Source organism: Carcharodon carcharias, chromosome 13, assembly GCF_017639515.1.
Source record: "Carcharodon carcharias isolate sCarCar2 chromosome 13, sCarCar2.pri, whole genome shotgun sequence".
Lineage (NCBI taxonomy): Eukaryota > Metazoa > Chordata > Chondrichthyes > Lamniformes > Lamnidae > Carcharodon > Carcharodon carcharias.
Window position 1 is genome coordinate 130206611 of NC_054479.1, and position 19557 is coordinate 130226167.

General features: G+C 40.3%; 1 protein-coding gene and 1 pseudogene across 1 annotated transcript in view; both read right to left on the reverse strand.

Moving 5' to 3' along the window:
• exoc4 (exocyst complex component 4) overlaps positions 1-19557 on the reverse strand; it is a 525449-nt gene that overhangs the window by 374192 nt on the left and 131700 nt on the right. The window contains exon 8 of the mRNA XM_041202882.1: positions 16556-16644. Within this exon, the coding sequence (XP_041058816.1) occupies positions 16556-16644 (89 nt within the window). The remainder of the gene's footprint in view (positions 1-16555; positions 16645-19557) is intronic.
• Positions 18269-18387, reverse strand: LOC121286590 (annotated as a pseudogene).

A 19557-nucleotide genomic window follows, 5' to 3' on the forward strand; every position in this document is an offset into this window, starting at 1 on the left:
GTTAGTCAATAAAGGGTAACTTTTTCAAAGGTTTTTAGAATGAGACTTTTAGCATAGAAAGTGGAAGTTCACATCAAATCATGTGATTTCTAAGATTCCTGTGAGATCCTTAACAGCACACTATTGTAGTGGAGCAAGTAAATCATTGAACACATTTCCACATTTAGCTGCATGTTTGTGCATGCCAAAAGTTGCTACCAGTTTCATCGAGTAATGATGACATAAGCTGACAGTTTCACTAACATTGCAACCAAAAAATCTGGGCCATTAGGGCAGGCAACTAAAATCTTGATCAAAAGGATAGGGTTCAAAAGGAGATAGCTGCTGAGACAGTTGATGTGCTGGTGGTGATTTTCCAGAATTCCCTGGATTCAGGAACCGTCCCATCATACTGGAAGTTGGCAAACGTTACTCCGATTTTTAAGAAAGGAGGGAGAAAGAAAACAGGGAACTGCAGCCCTGTTAGCCTAACATCAGTTGTTGGGAAAATGCTAGAATCTATTAAGACTCCCTTCATAACAATGCACTTAGAAAAGCATCGTCTGATTAGAACAAGTCACAATGGTTTTGCTAAAGGGAAATCCTCACTAACAATTTTATTGGAGATTTTTGAGGATTTAACTAGTAAGGTAGATAAAGGGGAACCAGGAGATGTAGTATATCTGGATTTCGAAAAGGTTTTTCGTAAGGTGCCACACAAAAGGTTAATAGACAAGATAAGTACACATGGAGTTGGAGGTAATATATTAGCATGGATAGAAGATTGGTTTACAGATAGGAAGCAGAGACTGGGCATAAATTGGACTCTTTCAAATTCGCAGGTTGTGAATAGTGGATCACCATAAGGGTCAGGGACTTAGATGAAAAGACAGAGTAATGTGTCAAAGTTTGCTGATGATACCAAACTAGGTGGAAAGGTAAGCTGTGGAGAGGACACAGAGGCTGCCAAGAGATACAGGCTCGTTAAGTTAGTGGGCAACGAGATAGCAGGTGTAGTATAATGTGGGGAAGTGTGAAGTTAATCTTGCTGGTCAAAAGAATAGAAGAGCTGAATTTTTTTTATGAAGTGAGAAACTTGCAAGTGTGGGTGTTCAAAAGAGACTTTAGTGTGCTTGTACAAGTAACACAAAAAGTTAACAAACAGGTACAACAAGCAATTAGGAGGGCAAATGGTATGTTGGCCTTTACTGCAAAGGGATTGGAATACAAAAATGAAAAAGTCTTGCAAGAGTTGTACAGGGTTCTGGTGAGATCACATCTCAAGTGCTGTGTGCAGTTTTGGTCTGCACATTTAAGAAAAAATATACTTGAATTGGAGGTTCACTAAATTAGTCCCTGGAATGAGGGGGTTGTCCTATGATGAGAAGTGGAGCAAATTGGGCCTATTTTCTCTTGAGTTTAGAAGAACTAGAGGCGATTTCATTGAAACAAACAGGATTCTGAAGGGAATTGATAAGGTAGACGCTGAGAGTTTGTTGCACTTGTCAGGGAATCGAAAACATCATCTCAGGATAAGGGGCCAATCATTTAAAACTGAGATTAGGGGAAATTACTCCATTCAAAGGTGGTGAATCTTTGGAATTCTCTGCCCCAGAGGGTTGTGGATGCTGAATACATTTAAGGCTGGGATAGACAAGAATGTTTGGGCTCTCAGGAAAATCAAGGGATATGGGGAACGGACAGGGAATTGGAGTTGCAGCCCAAGATCAGCCATGACCGTATTGAATGGCGGAGGAGACTTGATGGGCCGTATGGTCTAGTCCTCTCCTATTTCTTGTGATCTTGTGTTTTAAGGAATGAACACCAGAAATGACAACAACCTAACAGTAATCATCCACGGAGGGAAAAGATACCGTACAGGAAAAGGCTGATTACGATCTGAGAACAGCTTGCTTTGATGGGTACTAACAATCCTAATTACACTGAGGTAAGGCCAGTTGGCACTCAAGTCAAGTCATTCTTAAGGAACATAACTGTGCAGATTTTGACAGGCTTTCTCAACAAGATCATAAAGAGTGGAATACAGGAAATGATGAAAATGGTGTTGTTTTCTCTGTTATCGCTGATTTAGCAGTGCAAATCAGGCTCTGGGAGAAATTTACAACCCCAGCACAGGAAGAAAACAAAGAAAAAATTAAAGAAAAAATATGACAGAAACAGATTTTAACATGCAGCATTTGACAGCTGATTTTTTTTGAAAGGCAGAAAAGGTCAGTTTCATAATTACTTGCAGCAGATGGCAGGAGAAACTATTTGATTGCCTGTCATTCCACCTAATCATTAAATGATTAAAAAGATAGGTATTCACTTTCTGTGTAATTTTGCTGGCTTACCCTGCATGGTCAACAATTCACCTATCCCCACTCCCCCAACAATTCTTCCCCGCTCCTGACAATTTTCATCATGGGGTCGCACCTGGTCTGAAGCATTAAGTGGGGTCACATCGGGAAAAAGTTTGGGAAGCACTGACCTAATGTTTGTTTTGATTCTTCAGCTGAGTGATGCAATTAAAAATCTGAACATTACAGCCAGATGGTAAAGTCTGTCTGGTTTCTCCCTCAACTCATCACAAGGTCTTCAAGCAAAGTTTCCGCTGTTTCATTTGGATGCTACAAAAGTTGCTTTTGAGCTACCCAACTGGAAATGTGCAAGGATATTCTAGAATTACAGATGAGATGATAACCACACTCGAGTCTGGACATTAAGAATCACAATAATTGTTAATTTGGCTCTTTTTGTGATAAGGAATAAGGAATCATTCTAGGGCACAGAACAATATGGTCATGCTGTAACAGATCATTTGGAAAATCTCAATATGATTATGGCAGAGTCAACACAGTTTTATGAAAAGGAAAACATTTTCACAAATCTATTGGAGTTTTTGGCAGGGTGTAACTGGTTGGGTAATAAAGTGGAAACAGCTGATATAGGATATTTGGATTTTCAGAAGGCATTCAATTAGGTGCCACACAAGACTAGGGCTTATTGGATTGAGGGTGATATGTCAGCATCGACTCAGGATTGGTTAATTGAGAGAAGACAAAGTAGGAATAAACAGCTAATTTTCTGGATGGTAGGAATGCCACAACAATTCATGCTTGGGCCTCAACTATTTATAATCTATTTCAGTGACTTACATAAGGAGATATATCGTAATACAACTAAGTCTACAAGGTTAGGTGGGAAAGCAAACTGCAAGAAGGATGCAAACAGGCTGCAAAGGGATATTGACCAGTTAAATAATTGGACAAGAAGGTGGGAGATGAAGTATAATGTGGAGAAGCGTTTTTGATTGGAAGAATAAATAAAAATATATATTTTAAAAGCTTCGAGATTAGCATTTTTTTGATACTCAATGGTATTCGAGTGTCCTTGTATATGACCCACAGAAGGTTAGCATGCTGGACAAAAAGCAATTAGGAAGGCAAATGGTAGTTGAGCTTTTATTGCAAGGGAGTTGAAGCATAAGAGTAAGGGAGCCTTGTTACAATTGTATGGGGATTTGGTGAGACCACACCTGTAGTGCTACGTAGAGTTTGGTCTCCTTACCCAAGGAAGGATATACTTGCCTTAGTGAGGGCATAATAAAAGGTTCATTAGATTGACTCCAGGAATAACAGGGCTATCCCTGAGAAGAGATTAAGTGGAATGTGCCAAAATTCTCCGGAGTTACAAGAATTGAAGGTGTTCTCATTGAAACATATAAAATTCTTAGATAGCCTGACAACGTAGAAGCTAGGAGGCTGCTGCTACTGCTGCTCCCATTTCTAACAATGCTTAGAGGGATGCATAACCTAATGGGGTGAATTATACAAGGCACTATGGTTCCCGACCAGGGGAAGAGCAGCTGAGCCATAATCATTTAGGCCCCTTAGGGAGAGAAAACCCTGTCTCAGAAAGCTGCTGGCCAATCAGAGGCTTGACGTACCAGTAGTGCCAGCAGGAGCATTGAGCACTGCTGGAACTGTACATGGGTGATGAGAAGGTGAGCTGTGACCTATCAGAATTTCGAGTGTGTTTGGGGGTCTATGAGGCGGGTGGGGGCCATTTTTGAGATGCCATGGGGGGTGGTTGACACTTTACTGGGGGGGCCCTCCAATGGGCCTAAGGGTCCAGTTAAAGAGGGCACCCCCGCAAGCCTGAGCTGGGGGGGGGGGGGGGGTGGTACACAGTAGGCTTGGCTGCCCACTGGATTTAACGAGTACCCCACCTTCAAACCTGCCAAAGGGTGAGCAATAAATCCAGGCCATGTTACTCTTCTTTCTTAATTCTCCTGGCATCATAGCCAACACTGAACTTTCAACCAAAGTCAGATTAACTGGTTATTTTTCTCCTGGCTGCTTGTGCGACCTTTTTGCATGCAAATTGGCTGTCACATTTGTCTAGAGGAACAGCGACACTTCAAAACTGGGCCCTGCTGCTTATGATCAGATAACGTAAGGTTACATGCTCCAGGGGCAAGGTTCTAAATACACAGCTAGCAATTACATTGTTAAGCAATAACATTGTGCACTAGAACCTATGTATTATTCTCCCTACAACAGCTGTCAAATCCAAAAGGTTGTAAATGTCACCGAGTGCCAACAATTCATTCAGGAGCTTCTTTTGTACATCTTCCAAATGAGGAAGAACTGCCCGACATTATAAAAGTTTTAAAGATATATTTCCTCTTTCACAATATGGTTGTCAACCTGCCGTTATTTGTGACCCAGGACATAATGGCGCAATATTAAATTAGTATGACATAACAACATAATGGAATGTGAATGAGAAGATAACCATATATTTGTTTGGGATCACTTGGGATTCTGCAACCAAAGAACCATGGCACTCTGCAGTTCCAACTGCCTTTAAAGATATATGGGCCTGATTTTAACACTGTGCATGTGTTAAGTGGATGGATTTTGAATGAGTTAAAATCTTGCCATATAACAATATAACATCTTTAATGAAACAAAGTATTTACTGATGAAGGGTCATACGGACTCGAAACGTTAATCGTATTCCTCTCCACAGATGCTGTCGACCTGCTGAGTTTTTCCAGCTATTTTTGTTTTTGTTTCAGAATTCCAGCATCCGCAGTATTTTGATTTTATTTACTTTAATTGCTGATCAAAGTAAACTTTTCTCACAAACAATGGACAACTATCCACCATCAGGTTATGTGGAACATGAGTTACATCCATTTTGACTGAGCCTTTAAACATTACACATTTTCATGTCAGCATCAAATATAGAATATTTGTTTCATTTAGGGGATGAAGTTGTAGCCCAGTTTTTTCTATTTTGTGTTTTTTCCCCCCCAAAATCACAAAACTCCTAACCCCTTTTTAAACCATCTTCACCCTCTCTTCCCGTCGTAAATGTTCACTGCCTGTCCCAGTGAGAGTTGTCAAGGATAGGCTGCTGCTGATAGTGAGATGTATAACTCAAAGATCATTGGAATGTATTTCAATTGGATACAAATATTTAAAACCAAAATGTCTAAATTCAATTGACAGGTCTGCGATGACTTAAAAAGTCCTCAGTTCTAAGAGGCTGAAGCACAGAAGTACAGCACAACATTTGTAGAAGAAAAGGAAATTCACCTTTTCCTGACAGTTTTGTTCACTAATTTTAAAAATTGCCAGGCAGGAACTTGGTGATACATGATGATCAACACAGTGCCAAAGCCACAAAGATTGACAGGAGCAGCTGATTTGTGGTAAAACTACATGATACATTGAATCCCAGAGGCAAAATCCAATTAAAAGGATTGAGGAAAAGCTGATACCACTAAGGCGGCTATATTTACACATGCTCATCAATTGTGACATTTTTAAAAAATCTAATGATTGGGCAGACCAGCTATAAAACACTTCCATTATTTTCTATTCTGTGGGGACATCACTTAATAACATTTTTTACAGTTACAATGAGCTTTCTGAATAAATGTGGTAAAAACCAGATGGAATAATGGGACACAAAATAATCAACCAGGATTTGAATATAATTATTTTGTACAGCTAGCGACTTTACCAATGATGCATCACTCATTAGCTGGCTCTCATTTTCACACAAAATGGGAGGGGGATCCAGAGCATTTGAAACTGGATATCAACTGCTGCACTTCTGATGAAAAGTCAATGACCTGAAATTTTAACTCTGTTCCTCTCCCCACTGACGCAGCCAGACCTGCTGAGTGTTTCCAACATTTTCTGTTTTTCTGTAAAATTTCCACCACCTGCAGTATTTTGCTTTCACCTTATGGGTTGCTGCATTTATGCCCTTCTTCCTTTGTGACAAACTGTCATTAGTGAATGGAACAAAATCAGAAAATTAGAAAGATATTGTTGGAGCACCACAGAGCAGAATATGAAGCAGCAGCAAAGCTGCCTCCAATTCCAATATGGTAGGGGTTGGCATTCAGGGGTGAGGGAAAAAAAGAGAGTTCCTCTGATCCTTGATTGTCAGCAATATTGTGAATAGTATTGGAATATTTTATCTGATATTCTTTATAGCAACATTTTAAGTGTATTACAACAATTGTCACAATGTGACTATAAATAAGAAATGTTAGAAATCTTCATATCATGTTTGCAATATTGTTTCCACTTACCAATGTGGGAAAATGTGTAGTGAGCTGTAACACTGATGGTTGTGTGACTGAAGAGAAATGGAAAGATGAGAGGTGATGCACAATATCCAGCTCAAGGACTGTATTGGCAAAAACCTTTGCATCCTTCTAACTATGGTAATTGTATAAAAGAAATTGCCTGAACTGTGAAACAAAATGTCACCCTACATTAAAACTAAATGACTAGATATCGCATCAGCATGAAAACCGTTATGGTTGGTCCATAAAGGTGGGATGGTGATACTGTATCAATACAGGTTCTCAGTTTTTATTCCAAACTAAACCAAATAAGTACACCACAGTAAATTTTTCTTTCATTAGTTTAGATTTAAGATAAAGAAAACTAATGTTCTTGGAGCAGAAAATGGACAGAGGGCAGTCTAGTTTCCATTCAATGTCAATTTAAAACAGTTCAGCCAAGGTGGGGAACTCAGCAGAGGAAGGGAGTTGAATTCACATCATGCTACTGCATTGCGCCATGTTTATGTTCCAATGTACTGTATAAACATATGGGTGTATTCTCAACATTACATTAATGACATGCATATATGCACTCAAATATTTAATGTCAGATCACTTAAGGATGAATCGTGTGGTTCAATAATGTTGCAATATACATCATTGTTATTGGTGTTTGTCAGACAATGTTAACTCAGTAACTAAGTACCACCACGGATAGATAGGTACCTGTACCGTACTTGACTCATCTTAATCGAGTTTAAATCAAGTTTTTTTTGATGATATTTGCAGGGGTCTTCTTTGAAGCTCAGTAAATATCAACTCCGAAGACAACTTGGAAGAAAACACTAGAATGATGTCAGACAAGAGATAAAACTATTGGAAACAGAGCTGGCAACAAAGAAAACAAAGAAAAGCTTTCCTTTAGTTCATTTATACACACAAACAGAATGTAATTATGTGAAGGGGTTAAGTTAAGGCAGATATCACCTCATAATTCTGAAGATGACACAAAGCCACTCAGTTCATCAAGTGCATCTACCGAGTTCATGTTAGTGTGAAGCTATATTTTGAAAGTCCCAATGTTTCTACTTCTATTCATTTGGCTAGAAAATTATTTCGATCATTTGTCCCACTTAGCAGAGGGACAGAACTGAAATGAGTCCATAGCAACAGAGGAACATAAGGCATAGGAGGAGTAGGCTATTCAGGGTCAAGCCTGCTCTGCCATTAAATATGGCTGATCTGGTTGTAGTCTCAACTCCACTTTGCCGTCTGCCCCTCATAACCTTTGACTTCCTGGTCTACCAAAAATCTGTCTAACTCTCCGCTAAATAAATTCAATGACTCAGCCTCCACTGTTTTCTGGGGATCATCAAAGAAAATGTTTCTCCTCAGTCTTAAAGACTCGACCTGGTATTCCATTGTGTGAAAAGAAGGCACAAGTAAACTTTAGCAGACGAGTGACACAGTATGGTAAGGGACCTTTTTCATCGATTTACACAGCAACCAAGTTTAGTGGTAAAATAAAATTGCTCCTTAAGGATTTGCTTGCCCTTGTTAAAGGTCATTCATAAGAAAGCATGACAGAACTGCATGCGAGGTGACTACAAGTAGTTATAAATTCCAGATCAGATATAGAATTACCAATACTAACAAACATATTTCAATTTATCTCCACAGTGCCACCCAATATCGGAGTTACGGTCCTCTTTTCACTCTTAATAAATAAACACGATGACCATGACGAGCGTCATTTGCAACAATTAAATGCCTCAATCTTGGTTTCATTAACAGCATGAACTGCAAATCTTTAAACAAAAAAACAACTAATTTGGAAGTGTTGCTTTCTGACTGCTTGCCATGTCACAATAAGAACCTGATTGGGGCTTTTGGTGGATGGGTAACCAAAAACTGTTGGAGTTCACAGTTACTTTAAGTCAGCAAACAGAATTTTGAGATGATAAGCTAGAGTTAAAACTTAGATTTAAAGGAAGAAATTCTAAAATAATATCTGGCCATGGTGAACAAAAGTTTAGGTGGGAATTAAGCTAGGAGGAGGAGGCAAGGAAGTTGCAAAGGGATGTAGATCAGCTAAGTGAGCAGGTAAGAAGGTGGCAGACAGAATATAATGCAGCCAAGTGTGAAATCATTCACTTTGGTAGAAAGAATGGAAAAGCAGAATATGTTTTAAAAGATGAGACGCTAGTGAATATTGGTAGCCAAAGAAAATTGGGGCTCCTTATTCTTGAATTACACAAAGTTAGCATGCCAGTACAAGGACTAGGGAACACAGGTTTACGGTTTTGGGCAAGAGACGCAGTGGTGATATGAAAAGGTGATGTGAAGAAGAACTTTCTAGTGAAGCAAGTGATGATGACCTGTAGTGATCTCAAAAGGAAATTGGATGGACTTGGGGAAATAAATTTACAGGATAGGTAATGGGATTCATTGGATAGCTCTACAGTAAGGACCACATGACTTGGTGGGCAAATACCCTCCTCCTGTGACATAATGACTCTATGATTATGATTATGAGACACTGCAGGCAATTAAGAAGGCTAATAGTACATTTGTATTTAATGCAAGAAGGTAGCAATATAAGAGTAAGGGACTCTTGCTGCAGTTATATTGGGCTTTGGCGAGATCACACCTGCAGTAGTGTATACAGTTTTGGTCGTCCAAACAAAGGAAGGGTTTACTGGCTTTAGTGGGGATGCAACAAAAGGTTCACTGAATTGATTCCTGGGTTGAGTAGGCTATCCTCTGAGGAGGGGTTATGTAGAATGCTCTCTGGTTTTTAGAAGAATGAGAGGTAATCTCATTGAAATGTGTAAAATTCTTAGAGCACGTCATTAGGTAGATGCTTAAAAGTCGTTTCCCATGATTCAGGAGTCTGGAATTAAGGGGCATTGTCTCAGGTTAAGGGGTTGAACACTTAGGACAGAGTGAGGAGAAATTTCTCCACTCAAAGCATTGAGAATCTTTGGAACTCTATCACAGAGGGCTTGGGTACTCAATCGATGAGTATATCCAACTGAAACTGATAGATTTTTGAGCACAAAGGAAATCAAGTGATGTGGGGATAGGGTGGGCAACTAGTGTTGATGTTGCAGTTCAGCCATGGTCTTACTGAACGAAAGAACACACTCGATGGGGATTATGGCTTACGACTGTTCCTATTTCTTACGATCTTACATTTGGGAAACTGCATGCTGTTTTGAACTTGGTTATTAGGATATTAAGAAAATGAAGAACTTGAATTTATATTTGTGTCCTCAGGACATTCCTGAATGCTTTACAACCAACTGATTACTTTTTGTGGTGGAATTGGTATTGAAACGTTGTGAAGCAGAGTATCCAATTTGCTTACAGCAAAGTTTCAAAAATATCAAATGAATAGATAATATATTTTGACAGTGTGGGTTGATAGATAAATGTTAGCCAGAGTACTGGAAGAACTACTCACTCTTCTTCAAAGAGTAGCTTGTGATGTTTTGCATCCACCTAAGCAGGCAGTTAAGGCCTCAGTTTCACTTCTCATCCAAAGACAGGCATGGCAGATAGTAAAGAAAAGCTCCTAAACTGAGTACACAATGAAAAGGACGTATCTTTGCCATGTTAGCTGGTGAGGAACCTTTCTCTCATGAAAGGAAAAATGAGGTGTAAATTGCTAATAAAAATCACAGAATCATAGAATGTCAACAGTACAGGAAGCCATTTGGCCCATCATGATTGTGCTGGTTCTCTGCAAGAGAGATTCAGCTTGTCCCATTCCCCTGCCTTTTTGTTGTAGCTCTGCACATTTTTTCTTTTCAGATAATTATCCACCTCCTTTCTGAAAAAGACACAATTGAATCTGCCTCCACCATGTCCTTGGGTAGTGTATTCCAGATCCTAACCATTTGCAGCAGACAAAAAGTGTTTCTTCATGTTGCATTTAGTTCTTTTGCCAACACCTGAAATTGGTGGCCTTCGGTTCGCAACCCTTCTGCCAAAGGGAACGTTTTCTCCCTACTTACTCTGTCCAGGCCCCTCATGATTTTGAATGCCTCCAGAAAAATCTCTCAACCTTCTCTTCTCTAAAGCGAACAGCCCCAGATTCTCCAATTTGTCTAACTAAGTGAAGCCACTCATCCCTGGAAAAATTCTCATAAATCTTTTCTGCAACTTCTCTAAAGCTTTCACACGCTTTCTGAAGTGTGCTGCCCAGAATTGGACAAAAATACTCTCACCGAGGCCACACCAGAATTTTATAGATTCGCCTTCATTGCTTTGGCTCTAATCCTCTATTTATAAAGCCCAGGATCCCATAAGCCTGCCCTGCCACCTTCAATAATTTGTGCACAAATACCCCAGATCCCTCAGCTCCTGCACTGCCTTTAGAGCTGTATCCTTTATTTTATATTGTTTTCCTCATTCTTCCCACTTTTTTACATGAAACTTTATCTTCCATGAGCCCACCATTCCGCCAGTTGGTCTAAGTCCTCTGAAAGTACATCACGAAGATTCCAAATTTTAAAAGTGCACCTTACACACCCAAGTCTCGGTCATCAATATGTACATTTTTTATTAGTTTCTGGGATGGGCGTTGCTGACTCGGCCAGCGTTTATTGCCCATCCCTAACGGCCCTTGAGAAGGTGGTGATGAGCTGCCTTCTTGAACCTTCTTGAGCTGCAGTCCATGTGGCGTAGGTACACCCCAGTGCAATTAGGGTGGGAGTTCCAGAGTTTTGACTCAGCGACAGTAAAGGAATGACGATATGGTTCCAGGTCAGGATAGCGAATGGCTTGGAGGGGCAAATCCAGGTGGTGGTGTTGCCATGTGCCCTTGTCCTTCTAGATGGTAGTTGTTGTGGGTTTGGAAGGTGCTGTCCAAGGAGGCTTGGTGGGTTGCCACAGTGCATCTTGTAGGTGGTACACAATGCTGCCACTTGGCACTGGTGATGGAGGGGGTGTACGTTTGTAGATGGGGTGCCAATGACGCGGCTGCTTTGACCTAGACGGTGTCCAGCTTCTTCAGGTGTTGTTTGAGTTGCACTCATCCAAGCAAATGGAGAGTATTCCATCACACTCCTGACTTGTGCCTTGTAGACAGTGGACAGACTTTGGGAAGTCAGGTGGTGAGTTATGCACCACAGGATTCCTCGTCCCTGACCTGCTCTTGTCACCACAGTATTTTTATGGCTAGTCCAGTTCAGTTTCTGGTCAATGGTAACCCTCAGGAACCTTTGATAATCAGGGATTCAGTGATAGTAATGCCACTGAATGTCAAGGGCAATGGTTAGATTTGCTCTGGTTGGAGATGGTCACTGCCTAGCACTTGTGTGGCACCACTGCCACTTGTCAGCCCAAGCCTGGATAACGTCCAGGTCTTGCTGCATTTGGACATGGACTGCTTCGATATCAGAGGAGTCACGAACATTGTGCAATCATCAGCGAACATCTGCGCTTCTGACCTTATGATGGAATGAAGGTCATTGACGAAGCAGCTGAAGATGGTTTTGCCTAGGAACTCCTGCAGTGATGTCTTGGAACTGAGATGATTGATCTCCAACAACCACAATCATCTTCCCCCCCTTTGCGCTAGGTTTGACTCTAACCAGCAGAGAGTTTTCCCCAATTCCTATTGACTCCAGTTTTGCTAGGGCTCCTTGATGCCACACTCTGTCAAATGCTGCCTTGATGTCAAGGGCAGTCACTCTCACCTCACCTCTGGAACTCAGCTCTTTTGTCCATATTTGAACCAAGGCTGTAATGAGGTCAGGAGCTGAGTGGCCTTGGCAGAACCCAAACTGAATGTCAGTGAGCAGGTTATTGCCAAGCAAGTGCCACTTGATAGCATGGTTGATGACCCCTTACATCACTCTACTGATGATTGAGAGTAGACTGAAGGGGTGGTAATTTGCCAGCTTCGATTTGTCCTGCTTTTTGTGTGTAGGACATACCCGGGCACATTGCTGGGTAGATGCCAGCATTGTAGCTGTACTGGAACAGCTTGGCTAGCAGCGTGACAAATTCTGGAGCAGAAATCTTCAGTGCTTTTGCCAGAATATTGTCAGGGCCCATGGCTTTTGCACCATCTAGTGCCTTCAGCCATTTCTTGATATCATGTGGAGTGAATCAAATTGGCTGAAGACTGGCATTTGATGCTGGGCATCTCTGGAGGAGGTCAAGATGGATCATCCACTCGGCACTTCTGGCTTAAGATTGTAGTAAATGCTTCAGCCTTATCTTTTGCACTGATGTGCTGGGCTCCCCATCATTGAGGATGGGCTATTTGTGGAGCCCCCTCATCCAATGAGTTCTTTAATTGCCCACCATTACTCATGACTGAATGTGGCAGGACTGCAGAGCTTAGATCTGATCTGTTGGATGTGTAATTGTTTAGCTCCATCTATCACCTGCTGTTTATACGGTTTGGCCAGCAAGTAGTCCTGAGTTGTAGGCTCACCAGATTGACACCTCATTTTTATGTATGCCTGGTGCTGCTCCAGGCATGACCTCCTGCACTGTCCATTGAACCAGGGTTCATCCCCCTGGCTTGGTGGTAATTGTAGAGTGGAGGGTGTGCCAGGCCATGAGGCTACAGATTGATTATGTACAATCCTGCTGCTGCTGATGGTCCACAGGGCTTCATGGTTGTCCAGTCTTCAGTTGCTAGATCAGTTTGAAATCTATCCCATTTAGCGTGTTGGTAGTGTCACACAACATGATGGAAGGTATCCTCAATGGGAGGATGGGACTCTTGGTGATGGACATTGAAGTCCCCCATCCAGAGTACATTCTGTGCTCTTGCCACCCTCAGTGCATCATCCAAGTGGTGTTCAACATGGAGGATTACTGATTCATCAGCGAGGCAGGGCGATAGTGGTAATCAGCAGAAGATTTCCTTGGCTATGTTTGATCTAATGCCACGAGACTTCATGGGGTCTAGAGTCAGTCTTGAGGACACCCAGGGCAACTCTGTCCCAGCTGTATACCACTGTGCCACCACCTTTGCTGGGTCTGTCCTGCCAGTGGGACAGGACATTCTCAGGGATGGTGCTAGAGGCATCTGGGACATTGTAGTCCCAGATTCCGTGAGTGTGACTATGTCAGGCTGTTGCTTGACTAGTCTGTGAGACAGCTCTCCCAATGTTGGCACAAGCCTCCAGATGTCAGTAAGGAGGACTTTGCAGGATTGACAGGGCTGAGTTTGCCATTGTCGTTTCTGGTGCCAAGGTCAATGCCAGGCAGTCTGTCTGGTTTCATTCCTTTGTAACTCTCTAGCGGTCTGATACAACTGAACGGTTCGCTAGGCCACAGATCAATAACAGCTGTGCTCCTAATACCAACTCATGGGGGCCCCCACGATATATTGTCCTCCTGTCTAAAAAACAACTGTTCACCACTACTCTGTTTACTGTCACTCAGCCAACTTTGTATTCATGGTGCTACTGTCCCTTTAAGTCCGAGAGCTTCAATTTTGTTGGCAAGTCTCTTCTGCAGCACTTTATCAATCACCTTTTGGCAAGTTCATGTGCAGCATATCAACCACATTAACCTCATCAATCTTTTTCAGTTACTTCATCAAAAAATTCAAATTAGTTAAACAAGATTTTCCCTGACCAGATCTGTGCTGGTTTTACTTAATTTATTCACATTTGACTGCTGATTTTGTCTCGGTTTATCATTTTGAAAAGCTTTCCAAAACTGATGTGAAATGTGGTCTGTAGTTGCTGGACTATTCCTTACATTCTTTTTTGAGCAAGGATGTAATATTTGGAATTCTCCAATCCTCTGGCACCATCCTTGTATTTCAGGAGGGCTGGAAGATTATGGCTACTGCCTCTACAATTTCCACCCTTACTTCCTCCAGCATCGTCAGATGCATCTGATCCGGACCTGATGACATCAACTTGGGAGAACAGCAAGCCTTCCTAATACCTTTTCTTGAACAATTTTTAGCCCAGTGTCAATTACCTCCTCTTGCGCTATGACGATGGCAGCAGCATCTTCCTTGGCAAAGACAGATGCAAGGTAGCCAGTCATTCAATACCTCAGCCATGCTCTCTGCCTCGAAGTATAGACCTCTTTTTGGTCCTTAATCAGTTCCACTCTTTTCACCACACTTTTACAATTAATATGCCTACAAAGACCTTGGGATTCTCTTGTATGTTGGCTGCTAGTCTCTTCTCAGACACTCCCTTTGCTGCTCTTATTTCTATTTTCAGAACCCCACTGAACTTTCTATATTCAGCCTGGTTCTCAATTGTATTATCAATCTGCCATCTGTCATAAACACCCTTTTTCATTTGGAAGTTTAAAGATTCAAGATTCAGTTTTGCTTTCCTGCCAAATATAAGGTTCATAAGTAAACAGTCAGTGTCAAATAAATGGGAACGAATGGAAAATTGAGCCCATTTAAAAAAAAAGTGAGTGGGTGATAAAGATGTGAAGCAGCAAGAATTGTGAAACAAGAAACAACAAGGAGGTTGAAAAAGGGATTAAACAAGTTCCTGTAAACAAATAGGATTCCGAAATTAGACTTAGAAACCCATCAGAGTAATTGGGGGAGGGGGGTGGTGTGAAGTTGCATGTGAAGGTGAGACGAAGCAATGGTCCACTTGGGTTTGAAATTGATTTACATATTCCTGTAAAATGGTGAACAGTTACATGGTCTATCAATTCAAAATACTGAATGATGATGGTGAAGTGCTGATTCTGTAAGAACATGCCTTAATGTAAGCAACAGGAATTTAGGTCTTACAGAGTCTTCGTTGAAGATCAACCTACCTAAAATAAATTCTGTAAACTAGTGTCATGGCAAGTGAGAGGATATATTCAAGTCTGATGACAGAATAGGAAGTAAGTGCAATACTCATAGGAAGTGTCTGCTTTATGCAAAACTTCAATATAGATAGAAGAGAATATTCCCGAATCTGATGAAGTGCAAATGTTACTCATCAATTGTCAGTGTTCATTTTATGCCAAAGGGAAAAAAAAAAAATCAGGATTTCAAGTGTTATCTATTTTCTAAACATCTAGCATGTTGCTGCTACTTTTTCCAGGTTAAAATACACCTAAAGATCTAGAAAAAATGTAGTCATGGTATTTGGTATGTAATAAAAAGCAGCTCTGGGTTTATTTTGCCAAATTATTTTATGCTAAATACTCATTTAGGGCATCAAAAATTTGAGGTACTTTTTAAAATATTTCATGAAAACAAAAGGCAACTTGTCTCTGTGAAATAACTAATTTAAACTAAACAACAGAATTAAATAAAAATCTACTGCAGAAATAGTATTTTTAAAGAACAGTAAAAGCTACAAATCTTGATATTAATATATGTGCGACTTAATGCAAGAAATGATACTTCAAAAATAATCACATATGAATCAGACTCATCAAAAGCACACTAAATATTAAAAATTTGCACAACATAACAGTACTACACTTTTTTTGGGAAAGGTGCTAAGCCTGCTTCCTCGGACAGACATAAAAGATTCCATCACACAATTCGAAGAACAGCAGGGGAGTGCTCCCATCTTAAGGCCATCATTAATCTCTCAACTAACATTGCTGAAACGGATCACCTAGTCACATTTCTATTTCTAGGACATTTTGATGCACGGAATGATTGCCAAGCTTCCTAGATTATAACAGTGGCTTCAAACGGACTTCATTGGCTGTAAAATGCTTTCGGAGGTCCTAAGCTCATGAAAGAAGTCACGCAAATGCTTTTTCTAAAGAAACTCAAATTTTAAATGAGATATTTTGCAGAGGCTATCAAAGTCATGGGATGCAGATGGGTCTCTTGAGTAATTTCAGCATTTCACACATTCAATTCAAAGCACAGGCATTTACGGACAATCTTCAAGTTTGCTCAAGAACAATAAGAAGCATGAAGCAAGGATTGGATTTATAATATTGCTGCATTTCAGAATTCTTGGTCTACAGTTCAGCACGCAACAAGTACACAATATCTAATTAATTTACCTTGTAGCTCTCCACTCTTGCTGTACAGCTCCCGTCTTTGCTCACGGAGATATGCACTCATACTGATTGCATGTGAAGACGACTCAAACCTGCAATCAGACAAACCCTATTGAAGGATGTGCTCGACAGGTTATGTTTTGTTTCTCTGAACTAATGATAAGTAATCAGTGTTAATAGCCTTTGAATCTGAAATATTGCACTTCAAGTTCATATTATGGAACTTGCATAATGCCTCATGTTAGAAACTCTAGGTGTGAGAAGAGACGTGATATTAATATTTTCACAAGAACAGAGAAGCCCAAGGTAAACTTAATATAAGTTTTAAAAATTATGAAGAGTTTTGAAGTAAATTGGGATAAGCATGCCATTTCATTAATTCTTGACAGAGGTCAAGAGAAAGAGTTGCTGGAACATCAAATGCTCTCTTAAGGGAAGTTGTCAGGGCAGAGGCTATTTCATCTTTTAAGAGAAAAGATGAGAAAGGTTTAAAGTAGAGGAGAGGAAGACAGGGCTCTGGGGAGAGAGCACAGGCCAATGGGATTAGCACTGAATTGCTCTAAGTGCCAGAAAAATATGTGATGAACATAGTGTGCCAGCAATGATTTTAATGTTGCTTGATACTAGCCCAAAGCAAAGGGTTGACATACAAACACAGTGGGACCTCCTTCTACGCTGTAAAAACCTTTAGAGTTAAGTATCCTAATGGGCAGTAACTACATTAAACCAATTGAAAGTGAAAAAAATGTTCTCCCCCAAATTACCTATCTCATGAAGTAGGGAGTACAGTTTGGAAATGAGTGTATGTTATCCCAGCACAAGCCAGGGCATACAATCTAATTATTCTGTCAACTCTTAATACATATCTGGGGGAAAAAAAAACGTAAAATACTGGCCATTACAAAAGGTATCTACCCAAAACATTTATCTGCCCTCTCTTCAATCACTCCCAATACCTGTCCCCAACCTACACCTTCTACAAACACAAGAGATACAACACTTGTCCTTTAACCTCCTCCCTTGCTACTATCCATGGCGATAAACATGCCTTCCAGATGAAAAAGTGACCTACTTGTGCTTTTCTAATTTAGTATTCCATATTCACTGATCACAATATGGTCTTCCTAGACACTGGTGAAGCCAAACAGATTGAGTAATCGCTTTGTGCAACACCTCCATTCAATTCACAAACGTGATTCCAAAGCTTTCAGTCATTTGGCATTATAATTCTTACCCTGCTCTGAATTCAGCCTCTAATTCTGTACTAAGCTTAACAGAAGCTCACGGAACAGCACACCTCAGCTTTTGGTTAAGCATTTTACAGCCTTTTGACTCAACATTGAGTTCAACAATTTTAGATCATAACCATTGCGTCCATTTTTTCAGACAGCAGTTGCTGATCAGGATCCAGCTTTTCTAATTTTCTGCTCCTCTAGACCGATCTTTTGTTTTCTCTATTGTTCCATATCACCCGCTTACCTTGCAACATTAACCCTTGTTATATAATCTCTCCTGTCTTCCACCCACTTTGTTGATCTTTGCACCCCTCACCACTTCGTCACTGTAACTCTTTCGAGTACAAACATGTTTTCCATCTGTTCCTATTCAGATGAAGTTACATTGTTTCATAGTTTGCTATTGTGAGATTTGAACTCTTGATCTTGGAGTTAAAAGCCCAGTACCATAACCACTTGGCTATTTAGGCCAAGCTCTTTAAGTCTACTGCACCTGGTATTCCCAGGCAGTCTCCCATCCAAGTACTAACCAGGCCTGAGTCTGCTTAGCTTCTGAGATCAGACGAGATTGGGCGTTTTCAGACTAGTATGGCCGTAGGCACTTTGTCACTGTATTTGCTTAAAACCTGTTTCATCCCTAATTTTTTCCAGTTCTGATGAAAGGCCATTAACTTGAAACATAAACTCATTTTCTCTCTTCACAGCTGCTGCCTATACTGCTGAGTATTTCCAATATTTTCTGGTTCTATTTAGATTTGCAGCATCCTTGGTATTTTGCTTTTGTGTTAATCTGCCTTTTCTCTTTTTGGAAGTCGACAAGACTGCTGTACATTTGCAGAATTTCTAGTTTTTATTTCACATTATCAGCATGAGAAGTTTTTTTTTCCAAACTGGTTTTGGTTTTATATATCTCAATAAACTTCACTGTTTTCAAAAAAATTCATATGTAGTCTGTAAAATATTGTTTTGTGTTTATAACTTAATAATGTGATTTTGGTTTGATAGATCACGTGCGAGTGACAAAAATAATATTTTCATTGCACATGAGCTTTCAGAAACCTGCAAGATTGTTTTAAGCATCAATTCAACAATCACCCAAGGGCCCTTTCAAAACCATTTTTATACACAGTTCCCTCGCTATAATACTCACTATGATAATATGCAATTTTTATGATTCCCTTGCCAATAGAAAATTCATCTAAAACACCACTGCAGCTGCAAGCCTCAAGCAAGATGATTTGTGCATCAATCCTGAAGACTGAATCTACGGTGCAAAAGAGATTCTGCTCCTTCTCCAAACCAACATTCAGCTACTTATCTCAGGACATGTACTGGCCCTTTCTAATCGAATTGTGGGTGTTCATACACAACAAAGAGTGCAACGCTTAAAGATGGCAGCTCAACACTATCTTCTCATGGGCAATTGGGGATGGGCAATAAATGCAGGTCTTCACAGCAATGCTCATCCCAAGACCGAATAATAAGAAAATAATTAACATTGTCCATATTAACAAAGCCCGCTGCAGTGTTAAGATTTCAAAATAGTTATTTCCAAAGATAAAGTGCAACTCTGTGAAATTAGCCTCATGACAACTAAACTGATGGGCCAGAATGCTTTCAGTTATCTTTTTTCATTCTAATCATTGACTAGGTTAAAAGGTTAAACATGTGTAAGTTAAAAAAAGGGATCAGGTAACTCACATTTTTAAGTTTCTTTTCTGCAAACTGACCATGTGTGCCTTATCATTTTCTCTTTAATCAGGGGGAATA